This window comes from Pinus tabuliformis, chromosome 9, assembly GCF_031772625.1.
Source record: "Pinus tabuliformis cultivar Carrire ecotype Pingquan chromosome 9, CPIR1, whole genome shotgun sequence".
Lineage (NCBI taxonomy): Eukaryota > Viridiplantae > Streptophyta > Pinopsida > Pinales > Pinaceae > Pinus > Pinus tabuliformis.
The window spans coordinates 1,583,580,425-1,583,602,040 of NC_142307.1; the positions used below are offsets into that span (position 1 = coordinate 1,583,580,425).

General features: G+C 40.9%; 1 protein-coding gene across 4 annotated transcripts in view; it reads left to right on the top strand.

Annotated features, from left to right (window-relative positions):
* The first annotated feature begins 254 nt into the window (after positions 1-254).
* LOC149154750 (AT-rich interactive domain-containing protein 6-like) overlaps positions 255-21,616 on the top strand; it is a 122,867-nt gene continuing 101,505 nt past the window's right edge. The window contains exons 1-6 of one of the 4 annotated variants that reach the window (XM_089440948.1): positions 256-579; positions 669-779; positions 1,303-2,162; positions 2,310-2,349; positions 2,578-2,630; positions 3,735-3,780. In XM_089440948.1, the coding sequence (XP_089297074.1) occupies positions 1,498-2,162; positions 2,310-2,349; positions 2,578-2,630; positions 3,735-3,780 (804 nt within the window). In that variant the 5' untranslated portion in view covers positions 256-579; positions 669-779; positions 1,303-1,497. Of the gene's footprint in view, positions 580-668; positions 780-1,192; positions 2,163-2,309; positions 2,350-2,577; positions 2,631-3,734; positions 3,781-21,616 lie in introns of all 4 variants that reach the window. The other 3 variants (XM_089440945.1, XM_089440947.1, XM_089440946.1) reach the window with 3 other exon arrangements.

Here is a 21,616-nt window from a genome sequence, read left to right on the forward strand (position 1 = left end):
TACCATTCCATATTCACAAAATATCACCCAATGCCATCATCTATAAAATGGATTACCATTCCATAGTCGCAAAATATTACCCACTGACATCATCTATAAAATGGATTACCGGAATTAGATAAAAGAACATAGAACATGTGAACATTTCCCTTTGCATCTTCATTAATTTTTTTTATCAATAACATTTTAACCTTCACCTTCATATTTGATGAACAAAATATTAACAATCGATTCTCCATAACGCAATGTCATGACAAGACCAGCAGTGCCATACATGAACCTCGCCCAACCATAAAATTACAGAACTATCTCATATCATACCATACCATAAATACTGTGTTTTTTTCATTTCAGACCATGTGAATGACACGTATGAACTATTGTGATTAAAATATTCCCATGTATGTAACCATCCCAATGATCTCTCATCAGAAAGCTGACTTGTCTTCAGAGGGAGCGAGCAGCCCGGGAAACCAGTTATCACAGGACAGTGAATTTAACTAAAGAATGGGCACAAGGCTTGCGATCCCCAGGTGATGAAACTGGCGTGCAAAGCTCATGTCAATGGATGGATTGCGGGTAAGTTTTCCAAAACCAGTTTCCAATTCCGAGTCTTATAAATCATTCTTTAATCCTATAATGGACATGGCGTTATATGTTTCAAGCAGGGTTTGGAAGATTTTTTTTCAGTTAGGGTTTACAGAGGCTTTGTTGTCAGCGTTGAAATGATGGCAGTCGCTGTTTGTTGGTAGAGTTTCAGTAAGTCAAGATGTTTTCAGGTAGGATTTCGAAACATGAACATCGCGGTCTGGTTGGACTTTACTGTTGGTTTTGGGCAAACATTTTAGAGAAGGGATTTTGGGTTGAGCATTTCTGCAGCTAGGATTAAGGTTAAGTTTCATCAGCATAGCGTGGAAAGGGATTTGCAGAAGTTAGCTCTGCTTTTGTTGGGAAAGCTCTAAAATTTTGTAATTTTTTTGACTTATTTTTTTCCATCAACAAGGGTTTGCTATCTTTCTTCTCTACGTAGGGTATTAACTGAAGTTACTAGCTGTAGAGTGCTGAGTAGGGCATAACCGTCCATGGAGCGAACCATTTTCCTTTTCTTCTTTAATGGTTTATTTAGCTGTTGTTTTACATGAGAAGTTTGCTAAACTGTGCTCTTGTTTGCGTTGGCTGGGATTTGATGAAGACTTGTCCGATGACATGTGAAAATTCAACACGAGAAATTTAGAAACATATCACATTAAAATTTTAACTGAGTGAGCTATGGATGGAGGTGACAAGGCTGTTGATGTGCAGCAAACATTGCAAAGTACTTTAGATGGAACCCATGTTGCATCTGGAGCGGAGCAGGAGCTGCCCCAAATTCAGCATGAATGGATTGGGAAAGATCTGGGCGGAGTAGAAACGGAGGTTGTGGCATCCCATGGACATGGAAAAATTCATCTTATTGATACGTCGCTGAATGTTCCCTTCGAACAAGGCAGTGAAAGCATGGTAAACAGTGGAAACGAAGAGAACAAGACAAGTCAAGAGATCGATGATAAAATATTGCAGCACCCCAAATCTGGCGTTCGTGATGTGATGGAAAACATAAGGACAATGGACAGTTTGAGGGTAATGCAGTCTGAAAGTGGGAATGGTTTGAGAACAGTTGAATCTAAACAAAGGGGTGCTTCTGAGTCGATAATGGCACAATCTGTGGATGATTTGAAAGTAATTACACCAGGAGAGGGGCTTGATTCCGGGACCATTAAGCAGGAAGAAGGAAATGCTTCGGTGTCAGTTCAGCCTGGTTCAGGGCTGAGTCAACCAAAAAGTAGGGATAATTTGAGGGCGCTAAAGCCAGAAAGCATGGATAGTTTGAGAGTATTTCAATCTGAAGAACAGAACTTGAGTCCAGGACAAACTGAGGAAAACTGTCCTTCAGATATGGCACTGAGCCAGGACACAGGTGATGGTGCTGAAGCATTCTATCGGATGAATCCAGAGTGTACAAACGGAATGCCATTTTTCTTATCTTCGCAGTCAATGGAAGATGCTGATGGGTCAGAAGAAGAGCAAGCTGCATTTGTTAGGGAACTGGAAAACTTTTTCAAAGAAAATAATATGGAATTCAAACCACCTAAGTTTTACGGAGAGAACCTGAACTGTTTAAAGTGAGCATGCCTATTTATTTTATTTTTGACATTTCTTAGAATATTGCTAGCCTTTTTCTTTAGTAGGAAAATGCACTGCCTACTGAGCAGTGGATATGAAGAGAAGGCTGATGGTTGCATTGTTGGACTTCGATTATCATGTTATAGGCTTTGGAGGGCTGTTACAAGGCTTGGAGGCTATGAACAGGTAGTTCAATTATCATGTTGACTTGCTTGACATGCACGCATGATTTTTTTATGTTTAATTTGTGCTGAGTTTTATTTCTAAGGAGTCATTTTTCTAAAAAAGTATTGTTATTTTCGGCCATAGCAAAATTTAACAGGTTCTATGTTTATTCATTGATTCTATCTACAGTTTTAACGTTGAGTGACCAATATACAGCATTAACATTGAGTGATCAATATTATGTTTTAGGTGACATCTTCTAAATTGTGGCGGCAAGTGGGCGAGTCCTTTAAGCCTCCAAAGTAAGAAATACTATCACATTTTTTATTTTGGTCGTATTACTTACTCTTTATCTACCTAGATAAACAGTATTCACTGACAGTTTTAGCTGCATGTCTGCCTTCTTTCAAGCATCGCAGTATTGGATTTATTCTGTTTGCTTGGTTGTTTTTGTGATAGATAGTTTTTGGCAATTAGGTGCATTTACCTTCCTTGCAAACTTTTGAATCAAAGTGGAATATCATTTGTCTGTATTCTGCAAGAGCTGTTGCTGGGCATTTCTAGTTGTCTTTTTTGGCGTGATTTATTGAGATGTTTTTGTCTTGGATTTTTCACGAGTTTACTTGCAGTGTTGGGGAAAATGAAGGAGAAGAAAGCACTAGATGGCTGCCAATGGGATGGAACTAATGCTATTTTTTCTGAGCAATTCATAATATATATTACTTGGCTTACTGTATGGTCCCATTCTATGCAACCACATTTTTGCCATTTCGTGTACAATGTCTGAGACAAATGGGTTAATGTGTCTTTGTTGTGTCTGAACCTGCTTCTTTATATTAAGACATTCACTGTACTTCAGTGATGGTTGTGCTTTAGCACCTGATCTTTGCCCACCACGGTTCATATCTTTATCTGTGTGAAGCATATGCTCTGCATGAAAGGCTTAGCAGGGTTGTTTTGCTAATACTAAATAGTTCAACCTCTTGTTACTTGTTAAAATTAGGCTGCTTGGTTGTTAGGCTGCATTACAGAGCCTATGGTGCTATGGTGGTGCAAGTATGGATTAATTACTTTCTTACTGAAACATTGCTATGTTTAGGCTTATAGTTATTTCTCTGAGCTTCAAAATTTCTTCTTGATTTGTCTTCATAATCAGTTCAAGAATTATATTGTTTATTAGTTGCTTCAAATTTTGATTCTGACTTACATTTGCAAAAAGAGAAAGCTTGTTTCACGTTATCAAAAATAATTCAGGTCCAATTTAGTATCAACTTCGATGTTTTCCATTGTTTATAAATTTTACAAATGACAAGATTTCTCATTTTCTGACATGTCAGACATTGATTTATGGATGTTTTAGAGTGGTAATTCCAGCCTGGTAATTTATTTGGCTTCTCTTTGTACAGGACTTGCACAACAGTTTCGTGGTCGTTTCGAGGTTTTTATGAAAAGGTGATGCCCAAGTTCTGATGGGAAACTGCTGTCAATGTTGTAAATGTTGTTTGGACACGTTCTTGGACTATTTTGGAATATCTATACTTAGTTAAGTACTGCTTTTGCTGGAATGTGTGGATGATTTTGCCGATATTTCTCTTTTTTCCATCTCTAGAAGACCAAAGCAAGGCTTCCTTTCTCCACTGAGCATATCTGTATCTGCTTAAGAATTGAGGGTGGACAAGAATGCATTGTGCTTAATCAATTTTCCAACCATTGATTTTTACAGTTAGGCTAAAATGTTTTTTGTGAACTCTTAGTTTTTGCTGTGTTACAGAGATTGTTTGATAACCAGAATCACTATTTAAACCGTAATACCATAAGAGAGCCACCAATTCAAAGAGAGTTTGGAGTTTTATCATGTGGCATTTTAATAATGAAGTCTCCAATCCTGGATCTGCAAAGGGACATTGGTACCAGTCCATTAGATGGGCAGCTTAGGTGGTGTCATACAACAAGATCCATTGTGTCTGGAATTAAGCAACTTGTCAAGCACTGATATTGTTCCAATATGCTGATGCCATGATATACCCTTATTTTTGCTACACAAAAATATTTCTTCCATTATAAAAAAAACATAAATGTTACAAGTTCACCCATTCTTGAGAGCCAAATTTAACCAGAGAGGGATATACCAACTCAATCTACATAAACAGCAGTAGATCTCAAAAAGAGACTAGAAGATATGTTCATGAAACATCCTAAAGAAGATAAAATGTAAAAGGATAGGACACTCATAAGAGATCTGGATGTAAGACTTCCTCCCTCTTGTTGATGAACTTCGTGATTAAGAGAACACCAACTTGCCTATTAAATCCCTGTTTTGACAAATGATCAACTTACTTGTTATGCTCTCTCAAACACATGTCAATCAGTACAACGCTGAAAGATATCTACACGGTCCCAGACTGAGTGAACAGCTGCACTGAAATCCAGATTTCTAGCCTCCATGGAACCATTCGTCCAAGAGATCACCAACTTCAAATCCCAATAATGATGCGGATCCCTAATGTTCAGTTCTAAAGCAAAAGGAAAATGAATGTTGGCAGCCCTGGGCCAGCAGATTTATTTGAACATCTTGCCAGACTGCCTTTGAAAGACAGCCACTGAGTATCTGACCAGTGAAGAACTTCACCTGCCCAACTCACCACAAGAAGTTTCCGTTGTGACGCTGCACCAAAAAAGCGGCAAGGCCTGGATTTATCAATTTACAAACGAGATACCTCTGCTTGTTTCTGCTGTTTCTTGGCCACCCCAAAATGCTGTGAAAAGCACCTTGAATTGTGCGAGAGAGGTATCCATACCCTGCACTTTGCTCCTCGGAGACTCTTGCCTCAGATCCTTCAACACGCTGGGCGTGAGGTTAGTTCTTAGAGGTGTCTGGGCTCCTTTGGATTCTCCCTTGAGGTGCCACGACATCTCTTGCAGTCTATAAGTCATATGACATAATGTCACAAGACATGGAGGACATGGAAATACATGTGTTCGACACAAGACACAACGACCATGGAAATAGGACACATTACACACATGCAAATTTGTTATATATATTAAATAGTATAACAAATTTGTGAATTACACATACAAAAATGAAATATAGAGAGATCCATTTTTTTTCAGAATTTAGAAACTAAAAGCATTTAGAATTTTACATTATCATGATACAAATTCAATCATACAACTTTTGCTCTTTAGCTTTTTGTCTTGCTAAAACCATGTTTTTTCAGCATCTGAAGGTACTATTGCAGCCCACTTCTAGCAGATGGAGCACTAGTAGATCCTGAAAAAAATGGAGTGGGGGGCATTCCTTCCTTTCCTTTAACTTTTTCCTGCTTCCCTTGATGATTGAGCCATGATTTTTCTGAAATGAGGAAGCAATGGGATTACTATAGGAAAAAAATGAAGATTGGTGGAGAAATCCACCTGCACAACAGTTGGAATCCCTTCTAGCACTACACAATAACGCTCATCTACACCAAATTGTTGAGTGAAATGAGCTCAAATGAAAGGAAAAACATGTTTTTATATGCTAGAGGCCTCTTTCACGATGGACATGGTGAGGGCATGTGTTGAACACATGTTTGACTGGTGTCTTGTTAATAGGACACATTCCAGACATGTATCAGACACGTGTCCTCACTTATTGGTGTCTGACACGTAGGATATAGGACGCGAGCCCTATTTGGAGGTGTCCTGACTCCTGTTACTTAGCTTGTGGACTAGATAGGTACTGAACCAGGCTATCAAAGAGAATATCTACAAATTGTACATTCAGGTCACTTGGACTTCACCTTCGACGAGCCTTGGCTCGAAGATGTCTTTCTACCTAGAGCACTTTTTGGAAGTGTGTGATTGCATGATCATTCGCTCCTCGTATACACATAGACATAGGATGCACTTGCTCAAGATCCTTTTGGGATGGCTTCGGTTGGATCCAATTGACTTCGGATAAAGACAAATCACCATATACTGTGATATAATAGGATTTGTGAGGTGTGCCCTTCAGGAGCCAAAGACAAAGGTGCACCTCATTTTTCGATATCCCTATATTATGAGATTAACAGATGCGATCGCTGCCTCTATAGGGACTCGAGAAGCTCCCTCTCTACTTTCTTTTGGTACCAGAATCAGAGATGCTTAGCCCTCTTCATCAGGGAGACTTTTAGCCACAAATCTCAACTCCTACATGCCATACCTTGCCTTAGGGTGACCAGACCGATTACCTCATGCTTCCTTGTTGATCCATTAGATCGGGACAACAAATGACAAGCAAAATTCTAGAGCGCACTAGACAATAGGATGGCAAGACCCTGGGTTTCTCCTCAGCCTCCCCATCTAGAAGACCACATGATATTATCGAGACTAGTTTGGAGGTGTTGGAACGTTCATTAGGCCACACATTCTTTGAATATTAAAGATACCGACTCCAGATGAATCTAGATTAGAGGATGCCCCGTTCATTAGACTGCATCCCAAATCTCGAGGAGCAACTAAAGATCTATTTAGAGTTCCATTCTTTCGGCATTGGATGTTAGGAGTATGCAGCCAGGCTCCTCGATGGTTCCAGTAGACTCTGATAGCGAGCCAGTGCCCAATCTGCCTTGCTCATCCTCGACCATTAGATTCAAGAGACCTTGACATCATTGGCCCCATTGATTGATCTCCCTCTCTCACTCTCCTGTGAGAACTTGGTTTGTCTGCTTTCAGACTTGGACAAACTCACTTAGTGTTTTATAACACCGTACCTTTGCCACAATATATATATATATATATATAGATATATATAGGTTTCTTTCATTGTATTATTTTTGGCATTTTCTAGGAGTTGCACTAGCACTCCCACATTGTATTCATACTGGTTGTACTCTTCAGTCCTATTGACCTACTTTTGTGGTCATTTGTTAGGCATTAATAAAATTATCTTATCTTATTGCAGGAGAAAACACTTTATCTTGAAATAGAGAGGCATTCCCAGTCAACTATAAAGCATAGGGAATATACTGGCAAATAATGGAAGTGCTTTCTAGTTCCATCATCATTCATCCAAGATTTAAATGCTTCATCCACAGAATATCCTTCCCACTGCCCTCTACTACGAGTAATACTTTTTAGTGCTGCCCACACTTCTATAGTGAAATGACACGAGACAAACACATGATAAACACTCTCTTCTTGCCCTTTGGGCAGGACAAAAATATGAGGGCCTTGTGAAGTTATATGCTGTAAGTTATCTCATGTTAGAACTCTATTGTGAGTGACAAGCCATAACAATAACCTAGCTTATAATGGGGCTTGAAATTTCCAGAGAAAATGTCAATCCCAACCCTAAGACTCCAAAAGCTATGCCTGCCAGATGCATAGATACCTTGTAACCCAACCTTACCTTGTAAATACCTCCATTTTTATTTGCAGCCAAGAATAAAGGTTCTTGATGATCTCCCAATCTGATTTCAAGAGCAGATTTGTACCTCTTTTAGTCCTCTTCCATTCTCCATCTATCTGCAGCTGAGATGCCACCCTGAATTCCATAATCACCTGAATTTCTATTTCGGCTAAAAAGAATAGGCCTCCTGAGTGAAGAAAGTTTACCAATCCCTGAGTATGACAAGGGCTAGCTTCACCTGCATCCATGAATCTGTACCAAGCTTACCAATTTTACCATCCATCACCAATGCGTCAAGCAAGAGGAAACCTTATAATAGGATAAGCTCTGATGAAAGCTTGCCAATAAATGCAGCTTCCGCTTGCTCTCTTCACAGGTATCCTGATCCAATCCTCAACTCTCTGAGGGTTCAATATATTTGTCCTTCATCGATTCCTGCCACCAACCCTTTATTGCAAGAATCTGTCACATTCCTTTCGCTGCCAACATGGAAAAATGCGCAATGTCTTTTAGACACCCCCGCCCCCCCCAAATACAAGATTGCAATCTAAATGATTTCAAACAGTAGCTCATTTACTCATCGATTTTACAGAAAGTTATGAAGCATTCAACCATAAGCAATATAGAATTATACTCATAACATGACAAGAAATTTCAGAGCAGTGAAGTATTTATCTTTTGCAAAAGCCAAATATATCAAATAACGGACTGAGATAGAGCAGTTTTCCGCCCAACCACTTAACTGGGCTATGAGACCAACAGGGTGAAGAAGACAAATACAAAACTCTCATATCAATATCTCCATCCCAAAAAGTAATAAAAGTTCAATCAAGCAACCCAGTGCTGAGTTCTATAATCAGACCAGCATTTTACACTCATAATACCTGCTCTACACAATAGTCCCTTAGAAGTTCTTCCCTCCATCTTTCTTTAGTGTGTGTGCAGAAAGTCCACAAAACTGCAACATAATCTCTATTGGTTCTTGCGCATATTTGTGATCAATTTTTTTCAAAGACTCTAATGGTGTCTCTTTTCTTGATCTTGTTACTATTGTTGCGCATCAATCCCTTCCTCTATTTCTCAGTTGCTTCATCTTCCTATTCCTAATTAGTGGTCACTTGTTGGACATTGATACATCTTATCTTATTTCATGGGTTTCTTTCATAGGCTACCCAATCTCATAGTATGGTAACTCCCTTTTCCAAAAGTAAAACTCCTTTTTCCTTTTCTCTAAAGCTTGCAAATAGAACCTCCTATTTTTATATTTGAGTTTCCTCTCCTAGCATGAGTGAAAGGTGGCGAGAGAGTTCTACTCCAACTTATTTTCGTTCCAATAATGTGGGGCATAATTCTTCCATAACGTAGGAGTTGGTTGTGTAGATATAGCATATGGTTAGGTTCACTTTGTCTATCTCAAATTAGACTTTAGGTTAGGTTCAACGTCAACATATAAAAGAATAAAGGGTTAGGATGGTGATGGCAAGGTGGGTAGGATGAGTAGACATAGGAAGTATAGGTATCCAGGCGTATAGATATTCCCTTGGATTCCCTTACCTTTCCTACCTTGTGGTATCATAGCCCCTTTAGGTGCTCATCTTCAGTCAACCTTTGATATTTCATCTATTTCAAATGTCAAGTTTACAAGTATTTAGAATCACCATGGCATGTCTACCTCATGGTATAAATAAGGCATACTGATAAACCATCTATGCAACACAGTTAACATATACAAATTAAGTTTAGATCATTTTGAAGGGTTGAACCAGGAAATTATATCCCCTCCCCCTTGGATTAACACCGTCCTTAGTGTTCTTTTTTTTTTTTTTCCAAAGAAAAATGCGTAATTTCCATTAAGATTTTAAGAAAATTACAAGTTGTATGCCAACATTTGAGCAATGCTTTCACTACTATCAGGTGGTGAGTCAGTTCAGATGTTCAATTTTGATGTTTAGAGCAATATATTTACATATTCCTTCATTAAACTTGAAGGATCAAAATAACCATGACTGTATTTGCAATGTTTAAAAAACTGTAGAGCAGTAGTAAAAAAACAGTAACAAAAGCTAGGATGATCATATTGATCAGTCCTGTGGATGAACCGCCTCGTCGATGAAAGGCCTGTGGTAGATCTGGAAAAAGTCTCCATCCCTGTACTCCTGGATTATCCACTGTCCTCTAGTCAACTGCACAGCCTCTTTGGAAAGAAGATCAACGACTTCATTCCTTTCCCTGTAAATATGAGAGCAGACAAAAGACTCAAACTGTGATTTTAATTCAATGGCTTCTTCCACCAAGTCTCTGAGTGTGTGCACGTGACAGTTATAAGTCCCATTTAGCCAATTTATGATGAGCTGAGAGTCTCCATAAATTTGTATATTGTGGCAGTGTTTTTCCTTGGCAAAGAGGAGTAGGTGTCTGAGACTGTTTAGTTCTGCGAAGTTGTTGGTGCCTCTCCCTAGTCCCACTTTTATTTTGAAGCTCACAGACTCGTTTAGGTGTAGGATAGCTCCTCCACCACAGCCCTCCGGTTGGGCTGAGCCGTCGAAGTATGCCCAAGGCTGGCCTCTATCTATTACTTCTGGGATTATTGTCCGAGGGGGACGCTGTGCTTGGTCTTCAGGGATAGAATTGTATGTGGCCAGGATGTTGTTGCAAATTGCCGCTCCCAATATGTCTTTGTCCTGGAAGATTTTATGGTTCCTGATGATCCAGATGCCCCAACAGATGATGGGTGGCAGATTTTTTAGCTTCTGGCTGGCTGTTTTAGACCACCAGTTTTGCCAGGCCTCCTTTACATTTTGGCCGGTCCAGCGAAGAGGAACAGTGAGTGTAGTGGTGGTTATTTTCTAGATGTCCGCTGAGACAGAGCAGTGGAGAAAAAGGTGGTCGATGTCCTCAATCGCCAATTTGCAGAGGCTGCATCTTGAAGGCCCGTGTATATTCCGTTTTGTCAGGTTTTGGTCTGTTGGGATTTTGTTTGATAGGATAGACCAAAGGAGGAGTCGCGCTTTGTGAGGGGCTTTCAGCTTCCAAATGGAACCCACCACTAGCACAGAGGGCCATTTGCTTGAGCTTCCATGATGGCCTCGAACCCAGTCTTGGGGGTGTAGTTGCCGTTGGGGGCCTTTGCCCAGATTAGCATATCTTCTTTTGCTGTAATCTTGATGTTCGCCTCTTCTAGAGCCCCCACGAACTGTAACCACTCCCTGCTCCATCTGTCTCTGATGCCCAAATTTTCAAAAGCCCGCCATTGTTTGTAAGGATTCTCGGCCCACCCCTCCTCTTTGATGTGGGCTAAGTGTGAGTATCCAGCATCATTGAGTTCCTGTCTCATTTCCTGTGGTAGAATATGGGCGTTGCCACTGCCTTCCCAGGCATCGGCCCCAATTCTGATTTGGGTGCCATCCCCCACCTTCCAAGCCAGGCCTAATTTGATGATGTTGATGGAGTGTGTGATGGCCTTCTAGATGTTTGAGACCCCAACTTGGTAGTGAATAGGGCTACGTAACCAATCTGTGGTTGTTTGTGGATAAATATATTTGTTGTAAATCACTTCTATCCAGAGGCTATTTGAGGTAATTATTTGCCAGGCCAGCTTAGCTCCCAAAGCCTTTGCGAACTCTTGGGGCTCCTTTAGTCCCCAGCCTCCCCATTTCTTTGGTTTTGCTATCCTCTCCCACTTGACCCAGGCAAAAGTTTTTCCAGCTGTTTGGCCCCTCCAAAGGAATCTGCAACAGATCTGTTTGATTCTGCGATGAATGCCTTTTGGGATCCAGGCCAGGGACATCCAGTAGACTGGAATGGCCTCAAGGACTGATTTGATGAGAGTGAGTCTGCTTGCCCTAGAGAGCCACCTCTGTTGCCAGATGTTTATGCGGGTTTCTATTTTTGCTATCATCCATGCCCAATCTGCAATGCAGTACCCATTTGGCTTGAGTCTGAATCCCAAGTATTTTAGGCCATCCTCCAGCTCCTGTCTCACAAAGCCGAAGTGTTGGGAGGCGAATCTTTGTTCATTCCGGAGGTAGGAACTGAATATGATTGTTGATTTGACAAAGTTTGGCTCCATTCCTGTAGCTTTACAAAAGAGAGATAAGATTGCCTTGAAACTAGAGGTATCCCTATAGGATCCATTTAGAAAAATTAGAATATCATCAACAAAGAGAAGGTGAGAAATGGTGGTCCTGTCATTGATTTCCACTCCTCCCAGTGTGCCATTGTTTCTTGCTGATGTTATGAGTCTGTTGAGTCCTTCCATTACCAGAAGGAAAAGCATTGGGGAGAGAGGGTAGCCCTGTTTGAGGCCTCTTTCAGCGTGGAAGAAATTGGAAGCTGCTCCATTGATCAAGACACTAAAGGAAACCGACGTGAAACAACACCCCATCCACTTGATGAATTGGTGAGGGAAACCAATGTGCGTGAGCATGAGCTGAAGATAAGTCCAGTTGACTCTGTCGAAAGCTTTGGATAAGTCGATTTTGAGGATGGTTGCTTTTTTTGAAGAGGTTTTTATGGAGTGGAGCATTTCCTGGGCAGTGCCTATAGCGTCCTGGATGTGGCGGTGCTTGAGAAAGGCAAATTGTTCCTTTGAGATCATGCAATTATCTTGGAGGTGATCTTGTAGATGCAATTGCATAGGGAGATAGGTCTGTAGTCATCAAAGGATTGGGGTTTGTCCACCTTGGGTATGAGAGCTATGAAGGTGGAGTTGAAGGCTTCGGACATTGTTCTCGAGGTTCTACAATCTTCGGCAGCTAGAAGGAGGTCCTGGCCGATGAGCTCAAGGAAAGTGATGTAGAATTCAATGGGCCAACCATCCGGCCCAGGACTCTTATCTTTTCCCAGACTTTTAAGGGCAGCCTCCAATTCATCCATGGTGATGGGCGAGTTCAACATCTCCCTTTCTTCTTCCTCGACAAATCGAGGGACCGCTTCAGCAACCTGGAGGATTTCTGCTATATTTGCTACTCTTGGGTTTTTGTAGATGTTCGAGTAGTGTCGAACCCCTAGGTCCGCTAGTTGAGCGAAAGTGTTGGCTTCTCTTCCATGTTGGTCCTTTAGAGCCCAGATAGTGTTGATACTTCGCCTTCCTCTGGCGAATTGTTGAAAGAACTTTGTGTTTTTGTCGCCAGCTTTTAACCAAGTAGCTCTACTCTTTAGGCGCCATGTCTCTTCAGCTCGTCTTAGGAGTTTTATTTTTTCCTTTTCTAGATTGATGAGCTGATCCTTTGTGCAGAGTGTAGAATAGCTTGTCAGCCCCAAAGATTCGAGCTGAGCTAGTTCTGCCTCGATCTTGACCAGTTCCTCCTCTTCTTTTTGTTTTCTGGTCTTTACCCAAGCAATTGTTTTCTTTTTGAGACAGTTTAGGTTGTTTGTGATAACTGTTCTAGGAGATAGCCTAGCTTCCCTGTTATAATGGGTCCAATTTCCTTTTACCAAATCTTGGAACCCTTCTTCCCCAATCCAGGCAACATTGAATTTGAATGGGGATCCTGGCTTCCTAGCTGCATCTTCAATTTCCAGAAAAATCAGGGAGTGGTCTGAATAGCCCCCAGATCTAACCCAATGCCTGATTCGGCCAAGACTATTTAGGAGGGAAGACTTGATAAGGAACTGATCTAGTCGATGGGCAAGGGAATTCTCCCCTATTTTGCGGTTCCTCCAAGTGGGCATTTTACAAGCTGATTCTATGCTTATGAGATCATTGTTGTCCAACATTTTTTTCGAAAAATCCTGTTAGGACATCAGATTGAGCCTTGTGCCCCCATGATTCTGCCAGCCCCAGGGAGAAATTTAGATCTCCCCCAATAATTATGTTCTCTGATTGCATGAAGTCCGACTGTAATAGGCTTCCCCAGTAGGCCTCTCTGTGATGGCAGGGGCCGTATATATTGAAGATTCTCAGAGTGATATGGGGGGAGTTTGAAGTGATGTCTGCTCCCAGGAAACCCTGCCCTCCCCAGACATTTGTGATCTTGACTGAGGATTTGTTGAAGCCCAGGGCTAGTCCTCCTGAGCGACCTCTCGCATCCAGAAAGAAAAACTCCCAGTTGGGCAAGAATGGTTTGAGTGTTTGAAGAACTAAGGGTCCATCGCCAAGAGTTTCTTGTAACATTAGGAAGTCCAATTTTTCTGCAAGACATAGTCTTTTTAGAGCCAACTTTTTATCAGGGTTGGCTAAACCCCTACAGTTGAAGGAGAGGCCTTTCATGGGTTCACTGAGGCAGAGTTCCCCTTTGCTCTAAGGACTTGATCTATGGGAGTTTGAATACTGGAGGCCACCTCCAGGCTGGCTCTTTTAATGGCTTTGGAGATGCGGGATTGTCTTCCTCGTGGGGCTTTGGGGGGGAGAGGTGGGATTGGGTCCTCCTCCAATCTGAAGGCATGGAGGGGTGGAGGGATGGAGCATAGGTTGTAGCGGTGGGAGGATCTGGATATCGAATCCCCGGGGGGCTCACTTGGCAGGATGAGATGGCTAGTAGTGCAAGGGGTGTTTAGGATGGGGGTGGGAACGGATATCACCGGGCAGTAGGCTTGGCTCGGCTTGGGGAGGGGGGAAGCTATATTCAAATTTACTTGTAATGAATTAGAAACAGAATTTATACATTTAGTCGGAGTATTAGTGTTAGAGGGAGAGGAGATACCCGTGAAGCCCGTGCCTTCTCTGGAACTTGCCTTGGTGATTGGCGCCTCTGGGTTCCAGTTTGCCATTCCCGACTGGGTTGGTGAAGTTGGGGGCTGCCTGTCAGGTCCTTTCGGCTGTCTAGATTGTAGGTTTGTAATCTCTGCCATTCCCAAGTTCGTCTGTGTATTGGCCGTGACATAGCTTCTCGGGGGGGATGGTCTTAGCCCTGTGACTAGTGGGCAGGACTTGTAGAGGTGACCAACTTCATGGCATCTCCTGCATCTAAACGGTATGCCCTCATAGTCCAATTCCTGCCAGTGGATTGTGGATCCCAACTGAAATTGATAACTTTCCACCAAACTGTCTCTAGTGTCTAGGTAAATTAGAATACGTGCCATCGCAAGGATGCCGGTGTCCGTATATGTTCTGTCATGGTCCAGAGAGGTGCCAAGGTCATCCCCAATGATTCTGAATATATCCTTGGACCATAATTGCAGTGGGAGACTTGGTAGCCGAACCCATATTGGCCTTGCTCCAATGCTCTCCTTCTCCGGGTCGAAGAGCGTTGTCCATCGCTTGAGGAGCACGAGAGTCATCTCTATGTGCTAGTATCGGGTTAATATCTAGTTCACATCTTTTGGCTCGGCGAAGATTAGTGCGAACCATCCTCTTGACATAGCCAACACCGCAGGGAGTTGCGCCAGGACGTTCCCCCAGACCTCCATCGTCCATCGTTTCAGGCGGCCCAGCAAGTAGTTTCTTCCGCGCACTTGCCCCACTAGGACAGTGCTCTCTGTTAGGGCTGCTTTGTCCATTCCAATGCCTTCGCCAAAAACGAGCTTCCAGCCCCTTTCCCTTGTCTTAGAGAGCTTGGACTGTTTGGCCTTCTTTGCCTTGAGAAACTGTTGTTCAGTATGGCTGCTTCTTGCTCTCACTGGAGTCCGGACTGCTCTTCGGGTCCGAGTCCCTTGGCTCTTCCTTGTTCGGCTCGTTGTTTACCAAGCCCTCGAAATAGCCCGAAGGCTGTACCTTGTTCCTTGGGTTGAGGTGCGTGTAGGCATCCAGTGGGTGTTCGGGCCTGTTGGGTTCGTTGTTTATTGTCCCATCTGCTGTGCTCAACTCAATGATGCCGAAATTCGGATCTTTAGAGACCTAGGCCGTGAAACCCTCTCTTTCCTGCAGGTCCTCGGAGGGCTGCTATTGTCCAGTCCAGACTAAGAGATCAGACGGAGACGGAATGGTGAGGAAAGGGGAGTTGGTGCCCTCGACGAGGCTGATAAAGCCCTCAGTTACCGCCGCTATCGGTTGGGTTATTCCCAACCCTTGTAATGAAACTTCCATGTTTGCCATCCCATGGGTATTTTGGTTAACCTGTTCATCCGGTGCAGAGGCAGTAGCCGGTCTGACCCCTTCTTGCGTTTGCGGATGGGAGGCCACAAAGATCTCGGTTTCTGAGTAATTATCTGAGGTGTAGTCAACGAGCTCCTCCTCGTAACCCTCTTCCATCCTCAACAAATTAATAATCTAATGGGGTTCAGGTCAAGAAACCGCGAACCAACTGGCCCGAGTAACCGTTGCGGGTTGCGCTCACACCTTCGAACCCTTAAACCGCGGCAGGTAGCTTCCGGTGACCTGCTGTCTTGAGTTTTGGGCACCCGTAACCACAACGTAGTCTACAACGGTGAGTGATGGGCCGGGGTTTTGATCGGGAGTTTGCGGGCCGAGTTAGTAGGGTAGGCCGACAGTCTTCGAGAAAGTTGGCTGACACCTGCTGCGCGCTATGTTAAGGGGACCCCGTGACTGTTCTGACGATGTTCTGTTGGAAAGCTTCCTCACCCCATCCTGAACCCTAGCGCGGAATGTTGGAGCACTGTGTTGAAACCAGACCTGGCTTCGATTCCCATACCCTTCACTTCATTGCTCCACCTTCTTAGTGTTCTTTTATTCCAACAATGTTTAAGACTAAAATAGAAATGGAAATGCCTCTTTCATGGCATCCTCCATCTCAAATAGAAATGGGTATGCCTCTCTCATAGCATCCTCCATCTCCTGGGGAGTCTCATCTGCTTCCATTCCACCTTTACTGAAGTGATGACTTGGTTTTGGAGCAATGTTACTTTCTGAGCTAGCATGAAGCCCGTCTTTCTTATCGAATTCCTACACCCTACCTTTCTATAGTGGAACATAATAAGCTGATGATTAGCATGAATGATTGTGTCCTTACCGGGGGGATGTAATATCCCCATTACTTGAGCGCTTGAACGCATGGAATTCCTTCTATATATATGCACTTCAATTATCTCTTTTCACATAAGGTGTTTCAGAATGATAAGCAATGGGCCTCCTTGCTCAAAAACGGCGCTTACGGATTTGAACCTGGATATGGGCCTGGAATTCTATCTGGAACCCTGCCCGGGGAAGCCTACGGTTGCAATATATATAATGACCGCCACGTTACAGTTGGAACTCTTAGTTTGGTTACACATGAATCACAACCCAATCAATAACATTGTTAGGATCATGTACATATTTATTAAGCAGTGAAACATGGAAAATATTATGTGCTTTAATGTTATAGTAGGTAAGGCAAGTTTATAGGTTACCGGGCCCATCCTTTTTAGGATCTCTAATGGCCTATAGTACCTAGGTGCAAGCTTGGCACAAGTTCCCAGTCTCAAGAACTCCTTCGTGGTTTGAGATAGACATGTTCTCCAACTTTAAACTCTTTATATATTCTATTCTTGTATACAGAACTCTTTTGTTTGTCTTAAGCTGTCTTTAGATTTTGTTTAATTTTAATAACCTCTTGTTTCATTTCCTTGAGCATTTTTGGTTCAAGCATGATTATGTTCACTGCATTATCCCAACTCAGTAGATTATTGCATCTTCTGCAATAAAGAGCCTCAAATGGCTTTATTTTCAATGATGCTTGATACACATTGTTATAAGCAAACTTTACCAGGTGCAATTAGTCCTCCCACTTGGTTTGTTTATAACGTACATGAGAAACATGTCTTCTAGTATCTGATTTGTTCTTTTTGTTTGCCAATCAATGTTGAAGTTTAATTGTGTATCCAATCCTTCAAACAGTGCTTTCCAAAATCTTGATATGAATTTTGAATTTTTGTTTGATATAATCGTTGTAGGCATCCCAAACAATTTGACTAATTTCCAGTGTTGTTAAAATCGCGATTAAATCGCGATTTAATGAAAAAATCGCGATTTTTTCAGCTTGCCGATTTAATCGCGATTTTTATACGAAAAAATCGCCTTTTTTTTTTGCCGATTTTTATTGAAAAAATCGCGGGGGCTTGGGACAACGCGATTTTATAATTTTTTTTTTGGTTTTTCATTTGGTCATTTGGGTTTTTTCATGCAATTTTTTTTGAAAGAAACAAATAATTTTTGAGTGGGGCAGCTTAATGATAAAGTCTAGGCCCTAGTATGGATATGCTATTCATGGTAATGTTAAATTCTTAAAGTAAAAGTGACATTCTCCTTAATCTTCATTTTCATCCTTTTACTTAAATTTTTAACATTACCATGAAATGACTCAAGTTCCAGCCTCATTGGATTTCATATGGAGAAAGTAGAATTTTAGATTTCATTTAAAATCCAGCAGACTTATCAGTTTTTTAGGATTTCAGGATTGGGAGATTGTAATGTTTCCAGGTGACACCACCTGCTCGGGCTACCCCTGCCACCAGTAGAGGACGTGGTCTACCTCCTATAGCTCCTACTTCTAGTTCTTCAGCTTCTAGAGCACATCAGACTCCACTGCCATCTCCACCAGCACAGGCACCAACATCTACATCTAGAGGGAAAGGGAAAGCTGTGGCATTTTCTCACAAGAGGGGCAGAGGAAATCAATAGGATTAGAGTTCATTTTATTGTATATGACATTATGACATGATGAGATACATTATCATATTTTTTGTTGATATTTTGAGGCTGAGTTGGGACTCAGGAGTCAGGACTTACTATTCAAGACATGATTCAATGTTATGTGTGATTTTAGCGCTAGAAATGATATTAAACATCTTATATATTAGTTTTTTTATCATATTTATGTGTCAATGTATTTATTTTATGTTGTAGATGGTTTAGATATTTAAAAAATTGAAAAAAAATGAATATTTTTGTACCAAACGATTTTTTCCCGCTTTTTTCCGATTTTTTCCCGATTTTTCCGATTTTTTCCGATTCGTTCCCTGCGCCGATTTAATCCCGATCGCGCTTTTAACAACATTGCTAATTTCCTCATAAAAGTTTCTGCAATGTTCACTGCTTTGTGTGTGGGTTTTATGGGATAAAGTGAGTAGCCTCTATCATTTTTCCAACTACAACCATGTTAGCATCATGTTATTTCATTGCCCTAGGCAATCCTGTGATAAAGCCAATTGTTATTACCTCCCATTTCCTCTTAGGTATTGGCAAAGGTTGTAACGTGCTTATTGGATGTTGGGGTTCATCATTAACTTGCTGGCATTCAATACATCTTGCAATGGAGCTTTTGATATCCTCTTTCTTTTTGGGCCAATAATGATGTTTCCTTGCTGTAGCAATCATTTATTGGTAGGTGTCTTAGTATGGTTTCTTGTATATTTCATCCATAATGGGCATCTTTAGCTCCACTAATTTAGAAATGTATGGCCAATCCTTGTAAATCAACGATCCTTCCTTCTTCAACCATTTGATAACCATCATATTTTTGTTTAGGTTGTTCTCGCAACAACGTATTTCTTGAATAATGTGTTTATCATAAACAAGGGCTTCTTTCACTTTGATTAGATTAGATTCACAAGTACTAATGGTTACCATAAGTATCACTTACATGCTTTAGTTGAGTTCATTAGCTACATTGTTTTCTTTGCCTTATATGGGTGTTATGTCAGAATCATTTTCATTGAGGAAAACTAACGCTTGAGCTTGTTTGGCATTCAAGTGTGGTTGATATAAATGCTTTAGCTGATTGTGATTAGTAAAAATTTCCTGCCCATCAAGTAATGGTCCCTCATTTCCAATGCATGGGTTATAGTAGCAAGTTCTAAACCATGGGTAACATAGTTTTCTCTCTTGATCTTTTTGCCTAATGGATTCATAGCATACCACATGGTTATCCTACAAAGAACTACACCAAGTCCTTCTCCACACACGTGTATGCACACTGCAAATTATCTGTTTGGGCCTACTATTTTTAGTACTGGAGCACTGGTAAAATGATTTTTCATTTGCGGAAAGCTCCCCTTACATTTTTGAGACTAGACAAAATTTACCTCTTTCTTCGTGAAGTTTTTGGGTGACCAAACTTGCAGAATCCCTTAATGAACCTTCAATATAACTTGCAAGGCCCATTTTTGGAAGAGGGCCAACTCATGATGGCCTTAATCTTTTCTAGATCAACTACTATTCCTTCTTTTGAGATGGTGTTCCAAATAATGGATCTGCTTTTGATAAGAATCACGCTCACTGAACTTTGCATACCATTGATTCTTTCTTAATATTTGCAAAGCCATCAAAGATGGTCCTCATGATCTTTTTAAAATTTTGAATAGTTAAGTATGTCCTCAATGAAAACAAGTACAAATTTATTCAGATTAATACTAAAGAGACTGTTCTTAAGGCACATGGATATGGTTGGTGCATTGGTAAGTCCAAATGTGCTACCACAAATTCATAATTACATTACCTTGTTCTGAAGGCTGTCTTATCATTATGTTCATATTTGATTATAACTTGATGATATCCTGATGTCAAGTTAATTTTAAAGAATACCTTCACGCTTCTTACTTAATCAAACAAGTCATCAATCCAAGGCAACGTGTATTTGTTCTTCATTGTAACCTTTTTCAACTCTCTTTAGTCTATATGCACAATTTGAGGGTCCCATCTTTCTTCACAAACAAAACTGGTGCTTCCTAAGGAGACACACTTGGTTTAATGTATCCTTTCTCTAGGAATTCTTGCAACTGCATTTTCAACTCCATTAGGTCAGGAGTACTCATTCTTTAAGGAGCTTTGCATATAAGTGCAACTTGAGATATCAGATTGATTAAAACGTCAATGTCCTTTTTGAGTTGTAGACTAGGTATCTCATTTAGAAATACATCGTTGAATTCTTGAAGTATTGGTTGGTCTTCAAGCTTTGGACCTTTGTTTTTTGCTGATTCCAACACATGACTTGCTTACAATTGACATCTCCTTTTGAAACTCTTCTTCAATTGTAAGGCTGAAATTAGCCTTATGGAAATGGTTTTTGGAGAACCTTTTATTGTTTTTGGATTGCCATCCTCATCTCTATAGTCAAAGATTTTGTTGTGACAACCAAATCTTACCTTATGTGTTTCTAGCCAAACCATGTGAAACAAGTCATCATATGAACCAAGTGGCAAGATATTCAAATTTGCCAAAGTCCAGACTCCATTAATTTCCAATGGACATGTCTCCACTGAATTTTTTACTTTTTTCTTTTAATTCTTTCATATGCCTGCATTTTTTAAGAACATACAAATCACCAAATTTAGGTGCAATATAGTTGTGACTAGACCTTGGATCAATCAAAATAGAAACACGCTGCTTAGCAATCTTACCTTCAATTATCAGCACTGATTTTTGGTGGTTTGCTTGTCGTTTCTCCAAAGCAGCATAGATTTTACTATTTAGGAATGGTCCTTGTTACATCCTTGATTGTTGTAGCTTTTTGAATGTTGTGAACTCCTAGTATTCAATTGTTTATGGAAACAATTTTTGAGTAGATGATATTCTCCATAACCCCAATATTTCAGAGGTCCTTTCAAAGGTCCACTTGGCCTACATCCCACTAGTTCTATTGGCTTATTTGCACTTTATGCTTGGGAGTTTTTCTAGAAACTACTTTGTGTTAGGTAACTTAGTTGGAAACTCCACTGTTTTTTACTGTCGAGGATCAAATCCTTTCTTCCTCTGCTCATATTTCTCTTTTCTTTTTTTCCCTACATGCCTTGTCGACCTTTGATTAATGCTTGTTCTGTTCATAGCAATGTTTAACCTTCCTAATTGCGTCGTCAAGAGTTGTAGGCTCATCAATTTTAATCATTTCTTTGTAAGATTGAGATGGTCCACTTTGGAAACGTTGAATTGTTAGCTTTTTGTCCCTCATATATGGGACATAGTATATAGTACATACCTTAGCAGTTCCAAAAACTTGCTTACATCATCAATTGTCATAACCTATCCTCATCTCATGGAACTCTTTGGTCTTATTATCATAGTACTTTTCTGAAAGAAATTTCTGTTGAAAGTGTTTC